A 20,479-nucleotide genomic window follows, 5' to 3' on the forward strand; every position below is an offset into this window, starting at 1 on the left:
GCTCGATTAATCGCAGCGCGCAAATTAGCATTTTTCACTGTTCTCTTTTTTTCTGTATTTAGAAACATTTCTTGATCAGCCTTTTGAATTCAGAGTTTGCTAAATCTTTCTGAATATAGCGATAACGCTTATCAAGTTTTATGGTTCGTATTCTCGTCGCACGTTTGGCTAAAGATGGCAGACTAATTTATAATTTTGCGTTTTAATAATGACGATATATTTCAAAATCATTTTTTACATATTTTAGGATATGAAACTTTTTAAATTATTTTACAAAATTTGTTTGCATGTGTATAAAAGTTTTTATGAAGTAGAATTTTAATATTTAATAATCACATTATACAGACACGCAATTTTAATTACTTTAATAAAATATTACACTTGGATAAGTATATTCGCGATTAATTAAAATATTACATTTATTGATATACTATGGATATCTCCTTATATATACCTCTTTTTTTTTAAATAGGGTTATTAAAGCATATAATGAAGACTTCACAGCACGCATTAAAGTAAAGTAAAGCTTAGTATAATTCTGTTAAAATAATATCTCTTTATACTATTGTATAAGGTAAATAAAACTTGGGATCAGGCAACCATATTTAGCACTAATCTGCGGCAAGAATACAAAAGGTTTGTCTTTTTTAGTTGCACTTTCTGTATTTTGTTTTTCTTGTTCTCTTTATTTAAAGTCAGAATATACACCTATCTCATTTTAAATGCAGAAAATGTAAGAAAGTGCAGCTAGAAAAACAGAGCCAGAGTTATGAGTTTAGACGCACGCCACGTGCGATTTATTTGTGTGTGTATATGCTATATTCTTCTATATTTTTCTCAGCGGTTTTTTTTATATTTTAGTCTACAATAGACGATATCTACTTATTTCACTTACGCGCCTAAACCGAACGCCGTATTAAATACGTTAGATATCACATTCACGTTTATCGTTTATCTACATAATATACAAAGTCAATTTTTCGTGGAATTTCTCGACATGTATTTATTCAGATGTATTCGAATTTCATATAATTTTTTCCCCGATTATCTCTCGAATATCTCTTTGCTGTAGATTTCTGACTTTACCAAAATTTGCAGAGAAACAAAGCTAAAACGATAAATAATTGTCTTCATTTCTTGCAACTGGCATTTTTGATAATATAAATAAATATCCATACGTAAAAAAGAAATAAAATTATTTAAAAATAAATGAAATAATTTTTTAACAATTCTTAATTTTTGAAGCGATAAAATGCCTTTAATGACTTCGCACAATTTTAAAACTTTTATGGAAAAATGAATATCCATCTTTAGAAATGTTTTCTTTTAACAGAAACGATTTACAAATGATATCTTTATATATCGATAACAAAAAAGAGAGCAAAAATCATATCGCATCTAATTATTTTATAGTACTTTATATTGATTTACACGCATAACTGATTAAAAATCATCAATTTATTAAATTATTACTTTGCATTATTTGAATTATAATTTCTCAGTATTGTTGAACACGCGATCAGAAAATTGCAAGAAATAAATAGAGAAAGATATTTTCTTTTATTTTCTTAAATAGATGATATTATATTTCAAGTAGCGCATATGGGCGGGAAATCGGATGTTAAACAGCACCGTTCTGTAAAGCGATCTGTCTTTGTCATATTCGTGAATCCATAATATTTAGACATGTTTCTCGACATGGACCAATCAAGCGCAGCGCAGGAAATAATTTCTTTATAATCTTTTGAATCCAAGATTTACATATATAAAATTATTTATTTAACCGAGAGAATAGTCTTCCCGCGCCATTTTCCCGAATGATAGTCGACTAGTTAGAATAGCGTATACGGATTGCCGGGTCCTTGGATTTATGGTTATCCATTAAAACACCTCCTTGACGGGGGCTGACGTTACGTCGCCGTGCGTTGTTTGCCATATTTGCCGTGCGTTGTTTGTCGGATGGATAACAAAGCCCCAGCGACTAATCTGCCATCGCGTAAGCAGCTCGGCAAACCCTTCCTATCGATTCCTCCGTATGCTCTCGCAGCGACTAAATATGTACACGCGATCGAGAGATTTTGGGAATGGTAACACGCGTCTGTCTCTCCCGCAGGGTGTTAACGGTATATATTTGGACGTGTCGCTATTTTCCTGCCAAACACAATGCGTAATTAGAGCAACGAAATTATCACACGATTATACATATGTATGTCAAGTAATTAATTTCAAATCGATAGATATACCAGGTCTACGTGACTCTTAGATTTTTATCGATATCACATTTTATTGATAACTTAAAAGTGACGTTAATTTATTATTGTATACTGTTTCGTGATAATCTCGTCTGAAAAAATTAATTTGGACATAAATGTCGGCATTTAAAATGCAGTATCTGTCTAATGAATCAATTCCGATTATGTTAAAAGATTCATTTAATTCACGCTAGATTCGTATTTATCTCTTGGAGCAAGGTAATCGTGAAGTATTACCGTAGTCACGAAAGCAAGCCCAGTTTATGATAATAAATTGGTGTTGTAACTGCTCGCGATTAATTAGAGTTTCTCGGGTCGACAACCGCGCGATCGTCCTTTATTCGTACTTCAGTTTCAGCGACACTTCAGAATTTCGGAACCAGTGATTGTGAAAGATTTGATTGTAAAACGAATTGATAGACTTTATCATTGATATCATTGATTTAAAATTGTCATATCAATCACTCAAATCCATTTAATAATAATCTATTTAATTATAATCATAATAATAATCATAATAATAATCTTTTTATTCGACCTCTCCTTGAGAAATTTCTTTGCTCACTCATTATTCAGGACTTTTCTTAATTAATTCAAAAGAGAATGAACAAATGTTGAATATATTTTGCTTCACACATTAATTTATATAGCGCTCAATTTCAATATAAATAATTATTCTTTGGTTAGACGATTTTCGAGTTGCTAGTTCTTGAGCACTCACAAAATCCGCCGTCGACAAAATCAGCGCACATTCGCAATATTTCGAAGCTGATCGAAGCATCCGTTAGAATCGGTCAAAATTATGACGGTCGCTATAAAGGTCTATTCGCTCCAAGAAGCCACGACTATCCTCGACTATAACGGCACGATTGCAAACAACTCAGCACTATCGCGAAACGCGAAGATTATAGATACATTAGGCATCCCACAACTCGTGCGCTTTCTCTCGGCCGCACAAACTCCTTAACTCCTTAATAATTTTGAAAAATCAATCTTTAGGAAAGACTAGGGGGATGATAATTGAAAACTTCTAATCGAAAAATCCAAGTATAAAATCCGCTCGAAGTTAATTGGAGAGAAGGTACATCCCTTCTCTCTATTTCTTTATAAATCTTTTAATTAGCTTCCGCGCTTATAATTCAACAAGAATCGACTCCACGCAGCATCTCAATTATTCTCTCCGCGATCTCCGCTCTCTATTGAATTTTTTAAATCGTCTCTTGCTCTCCGCTATTCGGAGAAGACGCGCGACTTCCCGGAAATCCCGTACATCACTTGCGATGCCGCGTTAAGCGTCCAGCTAAATCACGAAGAAGGACACGCGGACGCACACACTCACGCACGTATGTTTCCCCTTTTTTTTCTCTCTCTCTCTTTCTCTTTTTCTCCGCCGTTCAGTCGTTCCGCGATCATCCGCGAGCTGACACGCGCATTGTTCTCCGAACAAGCCGCGAGGAATCCTCCGGTTCGCGCCGCCCCCGAGCCACGCCTTATCCTTCTCCTCCTGCATCCCTCTTTTCCCTTTTTTCGCGTCCCCGCGTGTCCCCGGGTCACCCCCGTCGTCCCTCGACCGGCGGTTCTCAATGCCTGTACTGCTGCTCCAGCTCCCTTCGCAGCCTCTTCGCGGCGGTTTCGCCGCCGGAGCCGCCGCCGCCGCCGCTGCCGCTACCACCATCGGTTTCCGCGTCGCTGCAACCGTCCTCACCCTCGGCGACGACGCCCTCGACCTCCTCCTGCCGCCGTTTCGCCGTCGCCATCTCCGCCGCGTGCTTCTTTCGCCACTTTGTCCGCCGGTTCTGGAACCACACCTGAAAATCGGAAATCGGACGCTCGTGTTAGCAGATTTTTATTCGTCATTTTATTCGTCATTTTATTCTTCAATGTGCTCTGAGATATACAGCCGATTAAGAGATTGCGTTTAATATTAACTCTCAATGATAACTTAATGTATATTATAATAATTGAATATTCATGTTTCTTATATGCTTTATATTGCTTGTAAAGCAATAAAGGTAGAATAAAGTGATACAGGATTTTTTAATAAAATACAATGTTTCTGAAATTATATACAAAGAGAATTTTCGTTTAGAATTTACCCTGAAAATCATGGTACTCGTGGGACAATATAGTATGCTGGTATGGGAAGAATTTTATGAGAATTTTTCTGATTAATATTCATTACAATAAAAATAATAATATCTATCACAATAAAATATAAAATATGTTTGATTAATTTTACTATGCAGTTTAGTAAAATTAATGATAATACATATTATTAATCAGAGAAATTCTCATAAAATTCTTTCCATACCATATTGTTCCACGATTGCCATGATTTTCAGGGTAAATTCTAAGAGAAAATTCTCTCAGTGTATATATATAACATAAAAATTAAACAGTAACAAGATGGATCAAAGAATTAGTTAATTTTCTCATAATTGAATAATAATAATTTTTTCTATCACAAAAAAAAACAAATCCTGACATGAGATTTCACGGGTGTCACAATTTATTTAGATAAAATTATAAACACTATAAATGAATTGGAAATATCTGGTGAGATTTTCCAATATTTGCAAATACGATTAATCCGATTTCCGAGGAATGAATCGACCTTCGAAATAAAAATCTCTATCGCGAGGTGGCCGTTTCACGCGGATCGAGCAGCGAATTATTAAAACTACCGACCCTTGACATCTCTAACATTGCTCACCCGCGGTCTCCGTTCGACCTCGCTCAATTAATACGCCGGCCTCGACTCTAGCGGGCGTCTATAACATTTGAATTAACGGGTCCCGGAGAAAATTCATCGGCGACCAGCTTCCCGCGGGGACTCAAGGGGGGTGGGGGCTTGGAAACGGCGCTAACTTAAGGTGCCCCTCCGCACCTATAAAGCTCGAGATACATAGTAGGAGTCTGTGTCCCCACAACAATGTATTTAATTAACGTAACGGGTGTCAGGGGAGCACGGGGGAGCTTCACCGTAGCGCGATTGCACCCACAAACCACCCCCGATCCATGCCAGCCCATGTGGCCCCGCTAAACTCCTCCTTCTCCTTCTCTTCCTGCTCTTCGTCCTCCCTCCAGTCACCCTCCTCCTTTCGTTGCTGCCGCCACCGCCGCTTTTCCGTATCCAACCCCAATCCGCAGGCTTGTTCAATGGCCGCCAAGTCGAGAGCTTAAATTAAAGATATAAGCGTCTCGGGCGAGCGAGCGCGGGCGCGAAGCGGTAAACGAATTAAAAAGTAAACGGCCAGCCGTAAAAGTTAATGGCTGTTCGGATGAAAATTAAAATACTCGAGGAATTAAGATAACGGAGAGGCAGGCGAATGGACAATCTGCAGGGATTGACTGCAGGCAAGCGTTGGACGTAAAAAAGCAGTTCGGCCCGGCAACGAAAGTCCAATTTGTATTTCATTCTCGGTCTTCATGAAGAAAGAGAGAGAGAGAGAGAGAGGGGGGGAATAAAAGAAAGAGGTAGAGGATAGAAGAAAGCGAGAGACGAGAAAAAAAATTAGACAGCGCTAAATTTAATTGTTGTTAAATTTAGTCGCTTGATAAACGAAAGATCGTTCAATTATTTTATTCAAACTAAATGGAAGTCTATATTCTAAAGAATCTTTCCCGATTTATAACAAGCTTTCCTACATTTTTTAAAACATTTTTCTTTTCGAGATGTGACATAGAGATATCATCGATAAGTAGGTACGTGTGTCAATTATTATTGGAAGAAGAAAATATTTTTTAGACGTCTGTTAATAACACATTAATTTATAATATTGATAAAGTATTGTATTCTTTGAAATATACAAATATTTCGGGGGGAAGAAATAGACGCTCGGATGTGGATTGGCTACATGCAATCGTGATAAACAAGCTCCTCCCGTCCGCGAGGATTCGCAATTTCTGAGATATCGTTCAATGGATCGGAGAAACTGAGGACAATCAAAATTGATGCTAAGTTTACCGAACTCTCCCTCGGGATCGCGTGCGCGCGTGAACCGACCTAGTTTCCCTCTATTAATATCGACCCTGTTTACTTTACTAAACAAACTTTAAAGACGATAAAGCATTTTTATAGTTATACCTTTCTTAAATTCAAATACGACATCTTATTTTTCCAGAAATGCGCAAACGCTGTAAATAAAGAATACTGTTATGTTCTGTTTTCGAAATACATTAATTGCTTGGTGAAATATACATTTCATCAAAATTACAATATTTATAAAATGATTGAAAAATTTATAGTTGGTTTCTATTTCGTTTTGTTTCCATCAAAATATATCTTATATTTTCTAAAAAAATTTTATTTATCAAAAAAAAGTTATTTCAATGAAATATTTTATTTGCATGTAACTCTAACATTTCTATTTTCCTATCGTTTAAAAAATTACAGTAGTCACGTGGTGCGACATGTAAAGGTATAAAGCTTTCTGGGCGATTTAGCATCGAAAAGATGAGAAATCGGTGATTCGCAATCGCGATTCGACCTTTCTCGACAAAACGATGAAAAACCGATTTGGGGATGCAACCGCAAAGCCTTTCCGATCATTATTCTTTAAATTGTCACGACTGATACAGTGCGAAAATGTAAATGCAAAGGAAGTCTTGGTCGGGACTCATCCATCTTGTTTTTGAACGCATTAGTCACGCGCACATTGCGAAACGGGGGCGGGGAGAATCGGTGGTCGCCGTTTTCCCCTTTCTTTCACCCCCTTTTCCACCTTGTTCCCTCGTCGTCGACGCTGCGCGTCGTCCTCACAACTGTTCGATTTATTAAATCAGGATTATCTAAGCCCATTACATTGTGTCCCGCGTAGAGCTAGATACAAAACCGCATTTGTAACTCGCGTAAAGCTCTTAGGGCGGCACTGATTTCCGCGGTCGTCCACCTACCCTCCACCTCATCTCTCTCCATCTCTCCTCTCCCTTCGTCTATAACAGATAATACCGATAGCATCTGATCTCGTCGTTGATATCGCCGCCGGGACAATTTATTATGCGAAAGATTACGGCCGCGTGACTCACTTCTCGCCCTCGTGGGGTGACAAAATTCGCGCGGCCAAATTCTCGTTCGAGTCGAAACTCTATGATAAGGTCATCTTAAAACTGGATGGTTTAGATAAGTGTAAATTAACTGTGTAATTAATGTATAAGCAGAAAAGCGGTGTATAATCTGATTCAATTATTTAAGAAATTTCATCATATTTATAGCCTATGTTATTTTTATTTTAATTACATAATGAAATAAATTAAATAATTTTTCTTAATATTTACTAGTAATAGAGGAAGAGATATATGAAATTTCTTGGGCGTTCTTTATATTATAACAATCTTCTTGAATTATTTTACATTTCAATTTACATTTTATATTGAGAATTTTTTTTCTCTAGTATTAAAAATGTATTTCTTTAAGCATAATTAATCTATCAATAAAAATATTCTTTAAATATTTAGTTTCAAAGAAACATAATTTTAATACATTAGTCTTAGTTGATTTCGAGATTTAGCTTTATAATGAAATTAGAACGAGTGGAGATAATCGATAATACGGGCATAAAATGTGGCAGGAGAAATAGGACGTCTAATTGTAAAACAGACGTTCAAAGAAAATGAATCGAAAAGAAGCAAGGAGTATAAGATGATGCAAAACATAGATGTAGGTAAAAATTTGGGAAAACGCAGAGAGAAAGAGAGACTCTGAAATGAGTGAGATTAGGACATTATGTGAAAAGGGAAACAAGAGAGGAGCGAGAGATGAGTTAGGAGGTTGCGAGAGAAAGATAAAGAGAAAAAGGTAAAGATGGAAAAACTATGCATATAGGAACGGATTTTGATGTAAATGTGGCAAAGAAAGAAAATTGCGGATTGCCAGTTACAAATTACTTCTTTTCTCGCTCCACATTCGCGGATATTCATTACAAGATATCATCAGCGCAGCTCTGATAGTCCTACTCAATTTTTATTTTTGCATTTGACAAGAAGAAAACATTAGATATATGTCTTTCGTCGTTACTTACGGAACACGAATTATATTAAGCAAATAAGATTCTGATACGAAAGTATTAACAAATTTTAATAAATTTAATACATTTACAAATAATATCAGATTATATATTAAATAAGCTGTTAATATTATTGAGAGCTAATTATACAGTTAAAAAATATTTACAAAGTTTTTATTAGAACAATTTAGTAATACGGATATAGACTTACTTATTTTTCATAAATATATAAATTAATATTAAATTACATATCAAATAATTATTAAAGTTGGTGAATTATAACAGAGTAGATTGTCAGAGACAAAAAACGACATCAATAAATGAAAATTTAATTGATTTTTCGCGGAAAGCGAATCGCGCTTAAATGGAGCACTTTCGCGTCCTCGAGGATTCTCGCTGATTGCCAAAAAGTCAATTAATCGGAAGCGTTGCCAGAAATACTTCCGATCGATTGAGTTACGGTATTAAAAGAACGAGTGGAACGAACGAACGAATAAGAGAAATGCATCTTAGCAGTTAAAAATCAAGAGAGAAGAAAAGGGAAGGGAAATTACGTATATTTTCTATTTCTCCTATACATTCGGAATAAATGCACATTATTAATGGCTTGACACGCTTATTTATTAGTTATCACATTATTATTCGTATAACATCTACAAATACTTAGCACTTAATATTTTTGCTAATAATCCAAATAAATGCACTAATCTTTTTTTACTTGTATTTATAATGTTTTCAATAATTTTATTATATTCCACATATAATTGTGCTAATTATTAAATTAAAAATAGGCAGTCTAAAAATATTTGTATGTTAATTATGGAGTTTATGTGCAATTTTGGGTTTAACTTAATTAAACATTTGTGTGAAGTTGGCGTCTGATTTCATATGGAAACTCATAAATAATTATGCGTGTTGCATGGATATATCCATCTTTAATTCTAATATATTTATATTATGTATGTTATAATGCAAAAAATAATAAAATCGCTCTAAATATATATATGTATTTTATTTGTTACAGATAGCATTTCTGATAAGCCGCGCGCGAGTTTGCGAGTGCCGAACGAACATTGCTTCGTGCGATTATAGTTTTCGCATCGTTTTTTTCTCATTATGCAATGTACGCGAAATACGCGTGCGATTCACGCGTCGTGTCGGGAGTGCCGTGTAAAGTATCGGGCGATCGTAATTATTCGTGTTTTCGCGAGTGCTATCATGGACCAAGAGAGGAGGAGGAGGCCCGGGGAGGCATCGGGCAACGTCGGGGCAACTATATGGTATGCAAAATAAATATACGTATAATAATATATCTTTTAAGAAACATATAATTTTTGTTATATTTGTTAAGTATCTCTATATATATATATTTTATTTCTTATTACAGGTAAGCGTTGCTGATGCGCGAGTTTGCGAGATTTTCGAGTGCCGAACGGACGTTGTTTCGTGCGATTTTATATTATAGTTCTCGCATCGTTTTTTCTCATTGCAAGTGCAATGCGCGAAATACGCGTGTGTCTCACGCGTCGCGTCGGGAGTGCCGTGTAAAGTTTCGCGTGTCGGGAGTGCCGTGTAAAGTGTCGGGCGATCGTAATTATTCGTGTTTTCGCGAGTGTCGTGAGTGCTACCAAGAGAGGAGGAGGAGGCCCGGGGAGGCATCGGGCAACAGCGGGACAACTGTGAGGTATGCAAAATAAAAACATTTTTTTCTAAACTGCATTGTTTATAAGATATTCTACCATTTCCAAACTTTCAAAATACCCTGTATACACACACACAAATTATATATACATAATTTGAATATTTTGTTTTCAGGATCAATGTGCTGTGTACTACAACTCCGCTATTGCACGTATCTGGTGAGTGAGAAATTATTTATTTATTTTATAACATTTCTTTTCTATTAATTAAACCCGAGAAAACCTTAAACGCTTCATTTTGTACGACTAATGCGCGATCGATCCTATCATCCAGAAATACGCAAGATCAACCAATGTCCCTGTCGTCGTCGCGTCGATGAGGAAACGTTATTCCCATAACTTTTTTCTAAAATTCATATTCGCGTTCGGCGCGTAAAAAAGGTGCACCGGAGCTTAAAAATTTATCGACGGCTCTTTTGAATAATAAGTGAGCCGATCAATGACGTGGAAAACTTTCGAGTAAATGTCACACATGACTCCGCACGCATCGTTAAGCATTACCAGCCCCAGACGCGTTTAACTGAATTTTATCCTTATAACTCTTTTTCTCACACATCTTTCGTACGTGAGCGATCTTTGTGATTGATTTTAGATTTCGATAATTGTAATATATGAAATATGATATTCTGTCTTATAATTAGGGAAATCAATGCGTTATTATTTGATATAATCATGTTACTGTGAAAAAAATTAATATATTTGCAGATAGAAATGACATTTAATAAAATTAATTACGCTATAGTCTTAGTATTTTTTTTTATATTTACAAACTTATTAATCAGATTACAATCAAGACTTTTTATTCTAGCAGGGTGTTTTACACGAAATACGCGACATTTATTAATTTTGTTTGCTAAATTAACTAAACATCTCATAAGATAACGAGGAACAAAAGTTTTAATATCTCTTTTTTTGCATTGGGTCCCGCGACGGAAAAACGTGGCTTTTGCCTTTTGTCATGTTGATGTATACGTGGTATGATAGTATGGCGAGAGACATATCCGTGATGCAAACAAAACTATTGAGCCTCGACTGATGCCCTTTAACGCATTGACTGCTCGAGCTTCTTTTAGTAGAAAATTTGCATTTACGCCATATGGCGTGACGCGACAGCCTATTTGTAACCCACCGACCGGGGTGGAGTATAACGAGAACTCCTAAATGCCATCAAACCGAGAGTGTTAACCGCCGCAGGCTCGATATTTGTGTCACATGTTACATTAGCTTTGTCGTAAAGCAGGTCGACGATAGTAAGCGCGAGTTTCTGTCGATTTGTCAAAAGTGCGGAGTGAATAATTAAACGGACGATAATTACGAAATTATATTTACGATCGACTAAAAAAAAAAAAAAGAACTATACCTTTTTTATTATCTTCGCTTATAATATTTTATTTTGCCATTTTTTTTATTAATATTAAGTAAAATATAACATTAATATAGTTTTATTATAATATTACTTTCTCGGTAACTTTTTTTTCTCACGTGTCTTTATAATTTGCATTCCTTAGCATCATTAGAAATATGTTTGATATATCTACATATGTTTTAATATTTAAATAACAAATTTAAGAGTATATTTATTACGCGTACGTGATTTTCGCGCATTTCTCCGGGTACAATTTAGTTCTACCGGAGATGTAGCAAAAGATTACATAAGTAATGATATATATTCATGCATTCTAGAGGATTGGAAATGATTCTCTCACGCACCCCTCGAATGATTTGAACCACGTGGGTGTCGCGAATCGCGAATCGCGGCCGCGATTTCGCGTCGTCAATCGGTTCGGAGTAATCCACGGTTCGCAATATTACAGAGTGCCGGGAGCAGAATGTTTCTTCGAGTAATAAGTAATGCGATCTCTTCGCGAGTATGGCCGCGGAAGAGAGGGCTGGAAGGAAGGAGGGCGGGCATGTTCGGACGACGGAGGGTAGTTGGCTTGCCGGCGATAATGCGCTCCTCTGTATTCCGTTGCCGTAGCGCTTCCCCATATCGATATGTTTCCTCTCCCTCTCGTTCCTCCCTTCCCTCCCCCCTTCCTCCCGCGACACCCCCTACAGCCCCCGATCACCCATTTGGCCCTGGTCGGAGATCAAATGGCTTCACCGATTCGCGTTATCCCCAATATTCTATTTTTATTTCGGAATCAAATTTCACGGCGGCCGTCGCGATCCCGACGAATTTTTACGACTCTTTCTCTCTCTCTCTTTTTCGGCGGAGAGAACATTGAAATCTTCCGTTCTCGGAAAACTCTCGTCGAGGCGATTTGATCTTGATATTCGCGACGCGGTTATGGAGTACATTATGAGATCTAATGGCGCGTTGAAATGAAATAAGCATATCGTGATATTATTAATGATTCAACAGACGCATCGAACAAACTTTTTGCACTTTTTCATTTCCTTCTTGTTATGCTACATTCAAAGCTTAAAGAAATATATAAATACTATTTATAATTAATTTGTAAAATTGATTTTTGATATCAGATTTACTCGCAAAATACCGTTTTTCCATGGATTTTCGCGAAAAAATCCTCTCCTGTTAGAGCAGCTGCTCTTAATTCTTCAAGATGTACTCTCCCGCTCGCCGTACGTCTTAATAGGGCAAAGAATTGTTTCTCTTCTTTATGTTATCGTCCCCATCGAGATGCTCCTGCGTTTATTAAAATGCTCCCTATTTAATTTCAACGTGGCGTGTCTTCGCGTTTGAAATATCTTTCGGTTAAAAACTCTGTCGGTTCAAATGTAAAAGAGATTTTTGACCATCATCTCACTGTCATTGTTTATTAACATTTAATTTGCATGAAATAGATATCGTTAACAAAATTTTTCTGCTACAAAAGACATATTTTAAACGAGAAAAAAACTTGTATTTTATTTTTATTTTGCCACATATTATTTGAATATGTCATACACAACACATAAATTTTTGCGCATAATTTTCTTTGCCTGTCTCATACATCTGTAAAGTTATGTTTCACGAGTTTAAAAATGAAACAGTATTCATATTTTACTACTCGAAATCGTCGCTATGATTCGCTTCGTTGAAAATCTTCTCTGAGCTATATAAGTATTCAGCGGTCGTCATCATCGATCCGCGGAGATGATGTAAATGCGATTCGAAAATTTATCGTTATCGTCTGTTTGCGGTTGTAAACGCTTGCTCGATCCTTCTTATAAAATCCTCGAAAAAATGCTTTTGCGCCCGCTACAAGGGGAAAAATTGTAGCAGTTTAAAAGGAATCTAATAATCCTCCGCCACCGTCACCGTGAAAAGAAATATAACAGGGGAATATTAATATATATATGTATGATGATACATTGATCAAGTGTGATCGGGAGACTCTCTTCGATGATTTAGGAGCAAAATTTCCATTCATCGAACTCATGGCTACGTCAGATTTGTATTTCTTGAATCTTGACAAATTATAAATAAAATATTTATAAAATATCCACATATTTATTCATAAAATATAAAATTGTTTCAAGAAACGAGAGATTCTCTCTCTTTGCAATAGTTACTCTTGACTGAGTTCGAATAAACATTTTGCAAATACGGAATGTACAACTCTAATCCAAATTTCCGGAAACATATATATGTGCATGACACATGTATGTAAAGGAGCGGTATATGTCAACGCATGGCGTTGCTAATTTCGACAAGAAACGCATTATGTAGAATATCTTTAGACGTTTGAACACGAGCGGTCAACTGACTCGATGATGAACACGTTAATCTCCGAATATAGCGAAACGATCTTTGTCATTAGTAAATAGACACTTCATATGTGTTTCTTACGTATGATAATGATTTTGCTTTTAAAAATATAAAGAGATACATAATAAATTATTCATCTACGCATAAAATTATAAAACACATTGAAATGCAGATATAAATACCTATATGTCTACTCAATATATTTTTTAATTTATTAAAATCTAAATGAAAGTCTTTTAATTTATTAATTATTAAAGTCTTAATATTATTGCTTGCTATCATGTAATTTATTTGATATTAAAAGATCGAGCTATGAGCTAATACTGCAATTTTATTACATCTTTTTCAATTGTTTCTTTTATTTTCTTGAAATAGAAATTAAAATTGATGGGAATTGTTCTTAAGACATTCTTATCTTTCTATTTGTTGCTTCTCATATAAATTAATTTAAAATCGGTTCTATATTAAAATAAAATCTCTACATTTTTTCCGGTATTTCATATTTTTACCACGGATGATGCTTTTACTACTGCATTTTATTTTGAAAAGCTGCAAGCACGAAAGCACCCTAGGCACACAGTGTGCATTTCGAAAATAGCTTTCATTGCGCGAACGTCCATCGGATGCGAGCGATACAACGCCATCGAAAAGCAATTACCGCGTGCATCATCGCGACGCAACAGCGACGCACGTCCGGTTTATCAAATCATTCGGATCATCGAGACGATTTCTCGATTTCGCGATAATCGAGCGAACGTAGTCGAACATTTTGTGCTTCGCGAGCGAGTTATTCACTTTCCTTGCATCGGTATCGAAATATTGGACCCCCGGAAAAAGGCTCTTAATAATTTCCCGAGGTCGGCCCATACAATTACGCGGCCCATAAAACATAATGGCGTCTCGGGCGCCCGTGTATACACCCCGATATAATTCCGAGCCGGCGATCACGACGAGATCGTTCCGCTGGGCAGGGTCGAGCGGAAGGAAGAGAAGCGAGAGCGAGAGGAAAAGGGGGATAGATGAAGTAAGGTGAGATGCAAGATGAACAGAGAAAAAGAGGAAGAGAGTTCTGAACAACAGCAGCCACAGGAAGGTGGCTGGCAGGTTTGGCCGAAAAATAAAGTCGGTTTTATCGAGAAGGAGAGAGAAAGAGCCGAGCCGAGTCGGTGGAATCGCGAGCATTATGGAGTCAAGTACATGTGGGCCAATTTCGAGGGTACGCGAGATGTGGTGCGGTATGGTGCGGTATACGGGGTACGGCATGGTGCGCGGCACACTGATGGTAGGTGGGAGGTGAATGAAGGGAACGCCGCCTGCTGCTGTGATTTATCACGCCACGCCGCGCACCGCTTCGCGTACATATACCGCCATGATGATACATGGCGGAGGAGATGCGGGGCGAAAGGGAGAGAGAGCGAGCGAGAGAGAGGCCTTCCGCCTCGTACTAATTGACGTCATCGATATTGGTATCCGTCGACGAGCAGATTACTCCGCCGTAAACAACTCGGCCCACCGATCCACACCCGTCCCGAACCTCGCCGGTCCCCTTCGGTAGCCGCCGCGCGTTCTGTTTGGATGGGGAACCACCGCGCCACTTTGCCATCAGCATCACTACCACTACCCTCACGTGAGGCGTAAATAGGGATACGTAATGCACGTTGTAAGGCCGTTGCATTTCTACATGTGCTGGTGACCCTATCCGCGGCGTTCGCCCCTTTTTGAAGGAGGCGCAGCCCCCCTCGTCATAACGAAGGGCCCATTTGTGACGTGTAGTTTGATATCGTGTTTAATGTGTTGGGGATGCTGCTGTTTTCAATTAACTCGGAATGGTGTACGATGTTTTGCTTAAAAGTAGCGACGAGAGGGGGAAATTGGTTAGATGTATAGGGACGAGCGGTAAAGGTAACGATATAAATGTTCTTCAATGATAAGATTGATTGTTGCTTTTTTTAATAGTTTTGTAATAATGATTATTAAATGAATCTTTTATGATTTATTTAAATATTTTTTCTTCTAATTCATGAATTTTCGCTCTGAATTAGGATATAGTACTATACGCTTCATTCATTTTCATCGTACATCCATAAATATACTTGAATATATTTGATGATAAAACCGAATGTTCTTTCAAGAGCAGATTTTTTAGCGATTTATATAAACTTTTCTTGAACGAAATCTTCAGATTCAAATCCGCAACATAATTTATAATAACGGATAGAACCCGAACAATTCATACAATGATTACATGGCGCTATAGATACATTGTTAACCAGCTCGGTGAAATTACAGTATCTCAACATTTCCATTCACCGTAAATCGCCTCGATAAAGAAAGATACTGCGGACAGCAGCCACAACAGTCGCTGACTTTCTGTCACAGCAATGAATCGCGACTGCCACACCCTCGGCATCATCTGTACAAGAAAGTATCTAATCCCCTTGATTCACGGTCGATGCCATCGCTACACACAACCCCGTTTAACTCGCTTCGTTCTCCGTTCTCCATCTCTTTTCTTCTCTCTCAACATTCTCGAAAAGCCTCACGATATCGCTCGCTCTCGCGCTCTTTACCACCCTCGAAGCCCACCATCTATCTCTCATTCTCCTCGTCGGGATATACGCTGCGATATAAAAGAGAGATGTAAGATAGAGCGCCTGTGCGAAACAGGGGCGCTACGGTCTTTAACTCGCAAATGCTCCGCGTTCACTTTGCCGTATTAGATTCTAATAGGGGGGACACATGCACGAATTGAGTGGGTCATTCATGCTAAGAGCTCCTCGTCTCGTCTCGTCGCGTCGCATTGCACTTGGCTTGCCTTTACTTAATGTTTACGTGGTCTCTGATTAAATCATGCGACAGATATCATTGCCAATTTCGTTGACGACAAAGTCGATATCACGGCAGCAGCTAATGATAGCCGGACTTGTTTCTCTCACGTACAACTGTCATGAAACGCGTGATAAATTTAAAAGACTTGTTTGGGAAATTTTTTAACTTGTGTATTACAGATAAATATGAGAAACACTTTAATGCAGGATTATAAAGAATTAATTTCAGCGCATAAATTTCTTGAAACAAATTAATATTGAGATAATACTTTAATTTTTTTATGAAATAATGCGCGCGATCAAAATACATTTTAATTTAGAAAAAATAAATATATTTCGAGAAATTAAATTATTTTGTCAAAAGATGTTTTCATTGATTTATTAACTGAGAGATAAGATTTATGTTTTAAATAATATTATACAACACAGAGTTATTATAGAATAATTATATATAGATGCGATCTTAAATTTATTTATATATACAAGCAAATAAAAAATTGTTTTATATTTTTTATATACGGTGTGTGCAACAAAATTGCATATAAATTCTACGTATGAAACATTTGGATCATTTATATTAGCTCTTATTAGATTACGGATATATATTGCCAGAAAATATCTCATTGAGAATTTATGCGAACCAACCGCGCATTATAGAAAAAGAGAGACAGAGAAGCTTCTCATCCTTCCCATAAAAGATAGGAGTCACATTCGGCAGCGACATTCGGTTGATCGAATATATTAACGTGCGGGCAATTTGTACAGCCTGACGGATATAACCCCGTACCGAGTACCATCGGCGGCAGAATGTATTCCGGAGATTACAGTTACCGAAATCCGTCGCGCTATTAGGCGAACAAAAAAAAAGAGCCTACGCGCTCGCGAGCATCGATAAGATATACGTTTCGATAATGAAAAAGTTATAAATCTGGAATTGTGAAATATATGACGGGCCGATATAAATCTTCATCGGGCAGCGCTGCCAAATCCCTTCGTACCGCGCAAATCCCTTTCCAATATTGAAAAAAGTGATAGGTCCAGTATGTAATGATCCGGTATTACCCGAAACCGCGAGGGAACGATATCGATCTATCGTTGTTATTCCGTTCGCATCGACCGCGTCGTTCCTGTACATCCTCTCGTGTATCCAATTACAAGATATCACTCGCAAATAAAACATCGCTCTGTGCATGCTGCATTATACATACCGTTACAATTATACAATTTCCTTGATTACAAATCAGTTACGGATTATTTGAAACATATTTTTTTTATTAAAATTTATTTTTCTAACGAAATTTTTTTCACAAATTTATATTTCCAGGAATTTCATTTTAACCGTATATTTATTTCGATAGTTGAGATATATTTTTCGGATTTTTTTCATAAACGTGAAATTACTATACTAGTGGCAGCCATTTCAGTCAATATCGTTATTTTTTTTTTCTATCATATAGATACGTGTAAGTTACCGCGAATTACTTTACAATCGCGCCGCGCTCACCCTCCGAGAAACTTTAAAGCAAATCGCATACCGCGAGATAACGGAAAATTCATTGGGGGTGCCGATATAAACAAACCCACTCTTCCACCTTTGCTTTTTTTCCCACCCCGAATCGGCCGGTCACGCAAAAGAGTACGCGGGTATATATTGTCGTAATATTTCGAAAAACGCGCTGGCACACCGGGATCCTGGGACAATCTCGCCCTCGAAGATGGCATATACGTGGAGGTGAATCGCCTCTTCCCGAGGAAATCCGAGGTAATTGAATGCTAACCCTCCTCACCCCCGCGACGCGTTTCTCCCGCCGATCCGCGCAACCTCCCCTCGTCCTCCCTCCGTATCGCGTCCCTCATCCACTTCCTCCCCTCTCTCACCCCTTGGGCTTCTGGGGGCGCCATGCTCGCACTCTCGCTCCCCCTTCGCCATCACTCACCGACACAGACTTGTAGCTTTCAATAAAAATGTAAATATGGCGGCGTAGAACGAGCCAATGACAGCGCTACATCGACGCCCGGAGTTTGTGAGGGATAGATAGATGGAAAGAGAGAGAGAGAGAGAGAGAGAGAGAGAGAGAGAGAGAGAGAGAGAGAGAGAGAGAGAGAGAATGGGAGAATCCTGCCCTGCGGCAGGGGTTGAGGGTCTCGGAATGGGAAGCTGGCTCTCTCTTTCTCTTTCGGAGGGTCGAAGATGGCGAAGGAAGAGGAGAAGGAAAAGGGGAACGAGAGGGCGAGAGGCGAACTTCGAAGCCGAAGGTGGCAGGCGGAGGAGCTTGCGGGGAAGGGGACAGAGAGACGTCTGTGGAGGGAAAGAGGGGTGCAAAAGCTTCCAGAATCTCTCCATCCTTTCGTTCACCGTCACCGCGGCCTCACCCGAGTTTCATCCATGTCTCACCCGGTGTTCCTCGTTCTCCTCTCTCCTTTCGGCGAGAGGGAGAAAGGGGGAGGGTGCACCGCCGACGACGTCCGTGAGAGAGCGACGCCGAGGATGACGCAGGTGCCGCAAAGCTTGACACGTCTCCGGCTGTTTTGTCACCTTCTTTTATCCTTCGAACTTTTTTACCGGCTACCTCGTTAGATACCCTCCCTTTCCTGTCCCCTTTTTCACGCTCCCGTGTGCCCTCTCCGCTCCGCGAGCGGGGCGCGTTGATGGAGTAAGCCGGGCGACGAGCGGGACGCTTTTTAAAATCGCGTATCCACGCGAGTGAACCACTTTTTGCGGGTATCGTCGTGGTGTGGGTTCTTTCCCTCTTCCTCCCCCGGGCCGTCGACGGCCGATCGTGGCGGATTTCTTTTTTCGGGGGAGATTTTTCGGCCGCGGATTTGCGTTTTCGCACCGAGGCGATGCCTTGATCGATCTCTCGATGTCGGCAACCAACTCGAAGACAAATGTCTCTTTCGCCTTTTTTTCTCCAAGCGATATGATTTTGAATATTCCTCGAATTGTTGGGGAATATTCGAAACATAAATCACGCAAAATACCGTATTAAACTTTTTTTTAAGTAATTCTAAACTTAACTTAAAAAGAGACATCTCAATTTTTGGAGACAAATGTTAAGGATTATCTTCTCTTTTTAAAGAACGCGTAGTATTTTTTAGATGAAAACTGTTATTATGCAGATCGATCGAAGTATTGCGTTAGATTAGCGAATAAACAACGTGGTATAATGTTACCTTGACTTGGGATTCCGACATTCCGAGGGCGTACGCTAATTTAGCCCGCTCCGGGCCGGCTAGGTACTTGGTCTGCTCGAAGGTCTTCTCCAGAGCGAAGATCTGCTGTCCACTGAACGTAGGCCTCGTGTGCTTCTTTTTGCCTCCATCGTGTTCCCCGGCGCCGCCCGCGCCCGTCATCGCTTGTTGACAGCCCAGCTGTTGCGACACTGCAACATTCGCGTCACTCGATGAGTGATTCCTGAATATATCCGTTTCGCTTCGCTAGAATGGAGTAATTAGCCTTAACTGAAACGCCGTTCTTCAATGTAGCATGTAGAGCAAGAGAGTGAATTAAATAATTTAGTGTAGCCGTGGCTCTTTAAAAATACAATCGTATATATTACAAATTTATTCTCTCTTTTTTTCCTCGAAGTTTTTGAATATCGCGATTTTCTCAAGTATCTTTTTTTTTTATTTATGCATCGGTATTATAGAAATGTACATTAGTATATATTATATTATAATGTACACACATATGTTAGAAAATATATACTTTACTGTGTATGTAGACAGTAAAGGTTAATTTTTTTTATGGTACCGACCGTGTTGACCATTAAAACGAGAATCGGTGACTTGTATTGAAATTCAGCCTTCGCTTAAAAAATTCACAGCGGAATTTCGATATTGCACTCACGACGAATCGACTGCGAATTTTCATTGCATTTTCAGCAACCGCGTGCATCCGATCGCATGTGCCATCGTATGGACATTCTATAGGACCCCCTCGTGATCTCTTTTCTGACTCGCAGAATGAAAAGGGGAA

General features: G+C 38.4%; 2 protein-coding genes across 2 annotated transcripts in view; one reads left to right on the top strand and one right to left on the bottom strand.

Moving 5' to 3' along the window:
• Positions 1-1,289: 1,289 nt before the first annotated feature.
• The window catches only part of Hgtx (HGTX homeodomain transcription factor), a 37,262-nt gene continuing 18,072 nt past the window's right edge, over positions 1,290-20,479 (bottom strand). Inside the window, exons 3-4 of the mRNA XM_083042897.1 lie at positions 19,675-19,883; positions 1,290-4,060 (exon numbers count right to left, since the gene is read on the bottom strand). Of these exons, the coding sequence (XP_082899023.1) occupies positions 3,833-4,060; positions 19,675-19,883 (437 nt within the window). The 3' untranslated portion in view covers positions 1,290-3,832. The remainder of the gene's footprint in view (positions 4,061-19,674; positions 19,884-20,479) is intronic.
• LOC145938945 (BRCA1-associated RING domain protein 1) overlaps positions 9,874-20,479 on the top strand; it is a 162,000-nt gene continuing 151,394 nt past the window's right edge. Inside the window, exons 1-2 of the mRNA XM_083042896.1 lie at positions 9,874-9,941; positions 10,073-10,116. The gene's annotated coding sequence lies outside the window, so the exon portion shown is untranslated. The remainder of the gene's footprint in view (positions 9,942-10,072; positions 10,117-20,479) is intronic.

Source organism: Prenolepis imparis, unplaced genomic scaffold (genome assembly GCF_030444845.1).
Source record: "Prenolepis imparis isolate NDT839.2.m4 unplaced genomic scaffold, iyPreImpa1.0 SCAF_7, whole genome shotgun sequence".
NCBI lineage: Eukaryota > Metazoa > Arthropoda > Insecta > Hymenoptera > Formicidae > Prenolepis > Prenolepis imparis.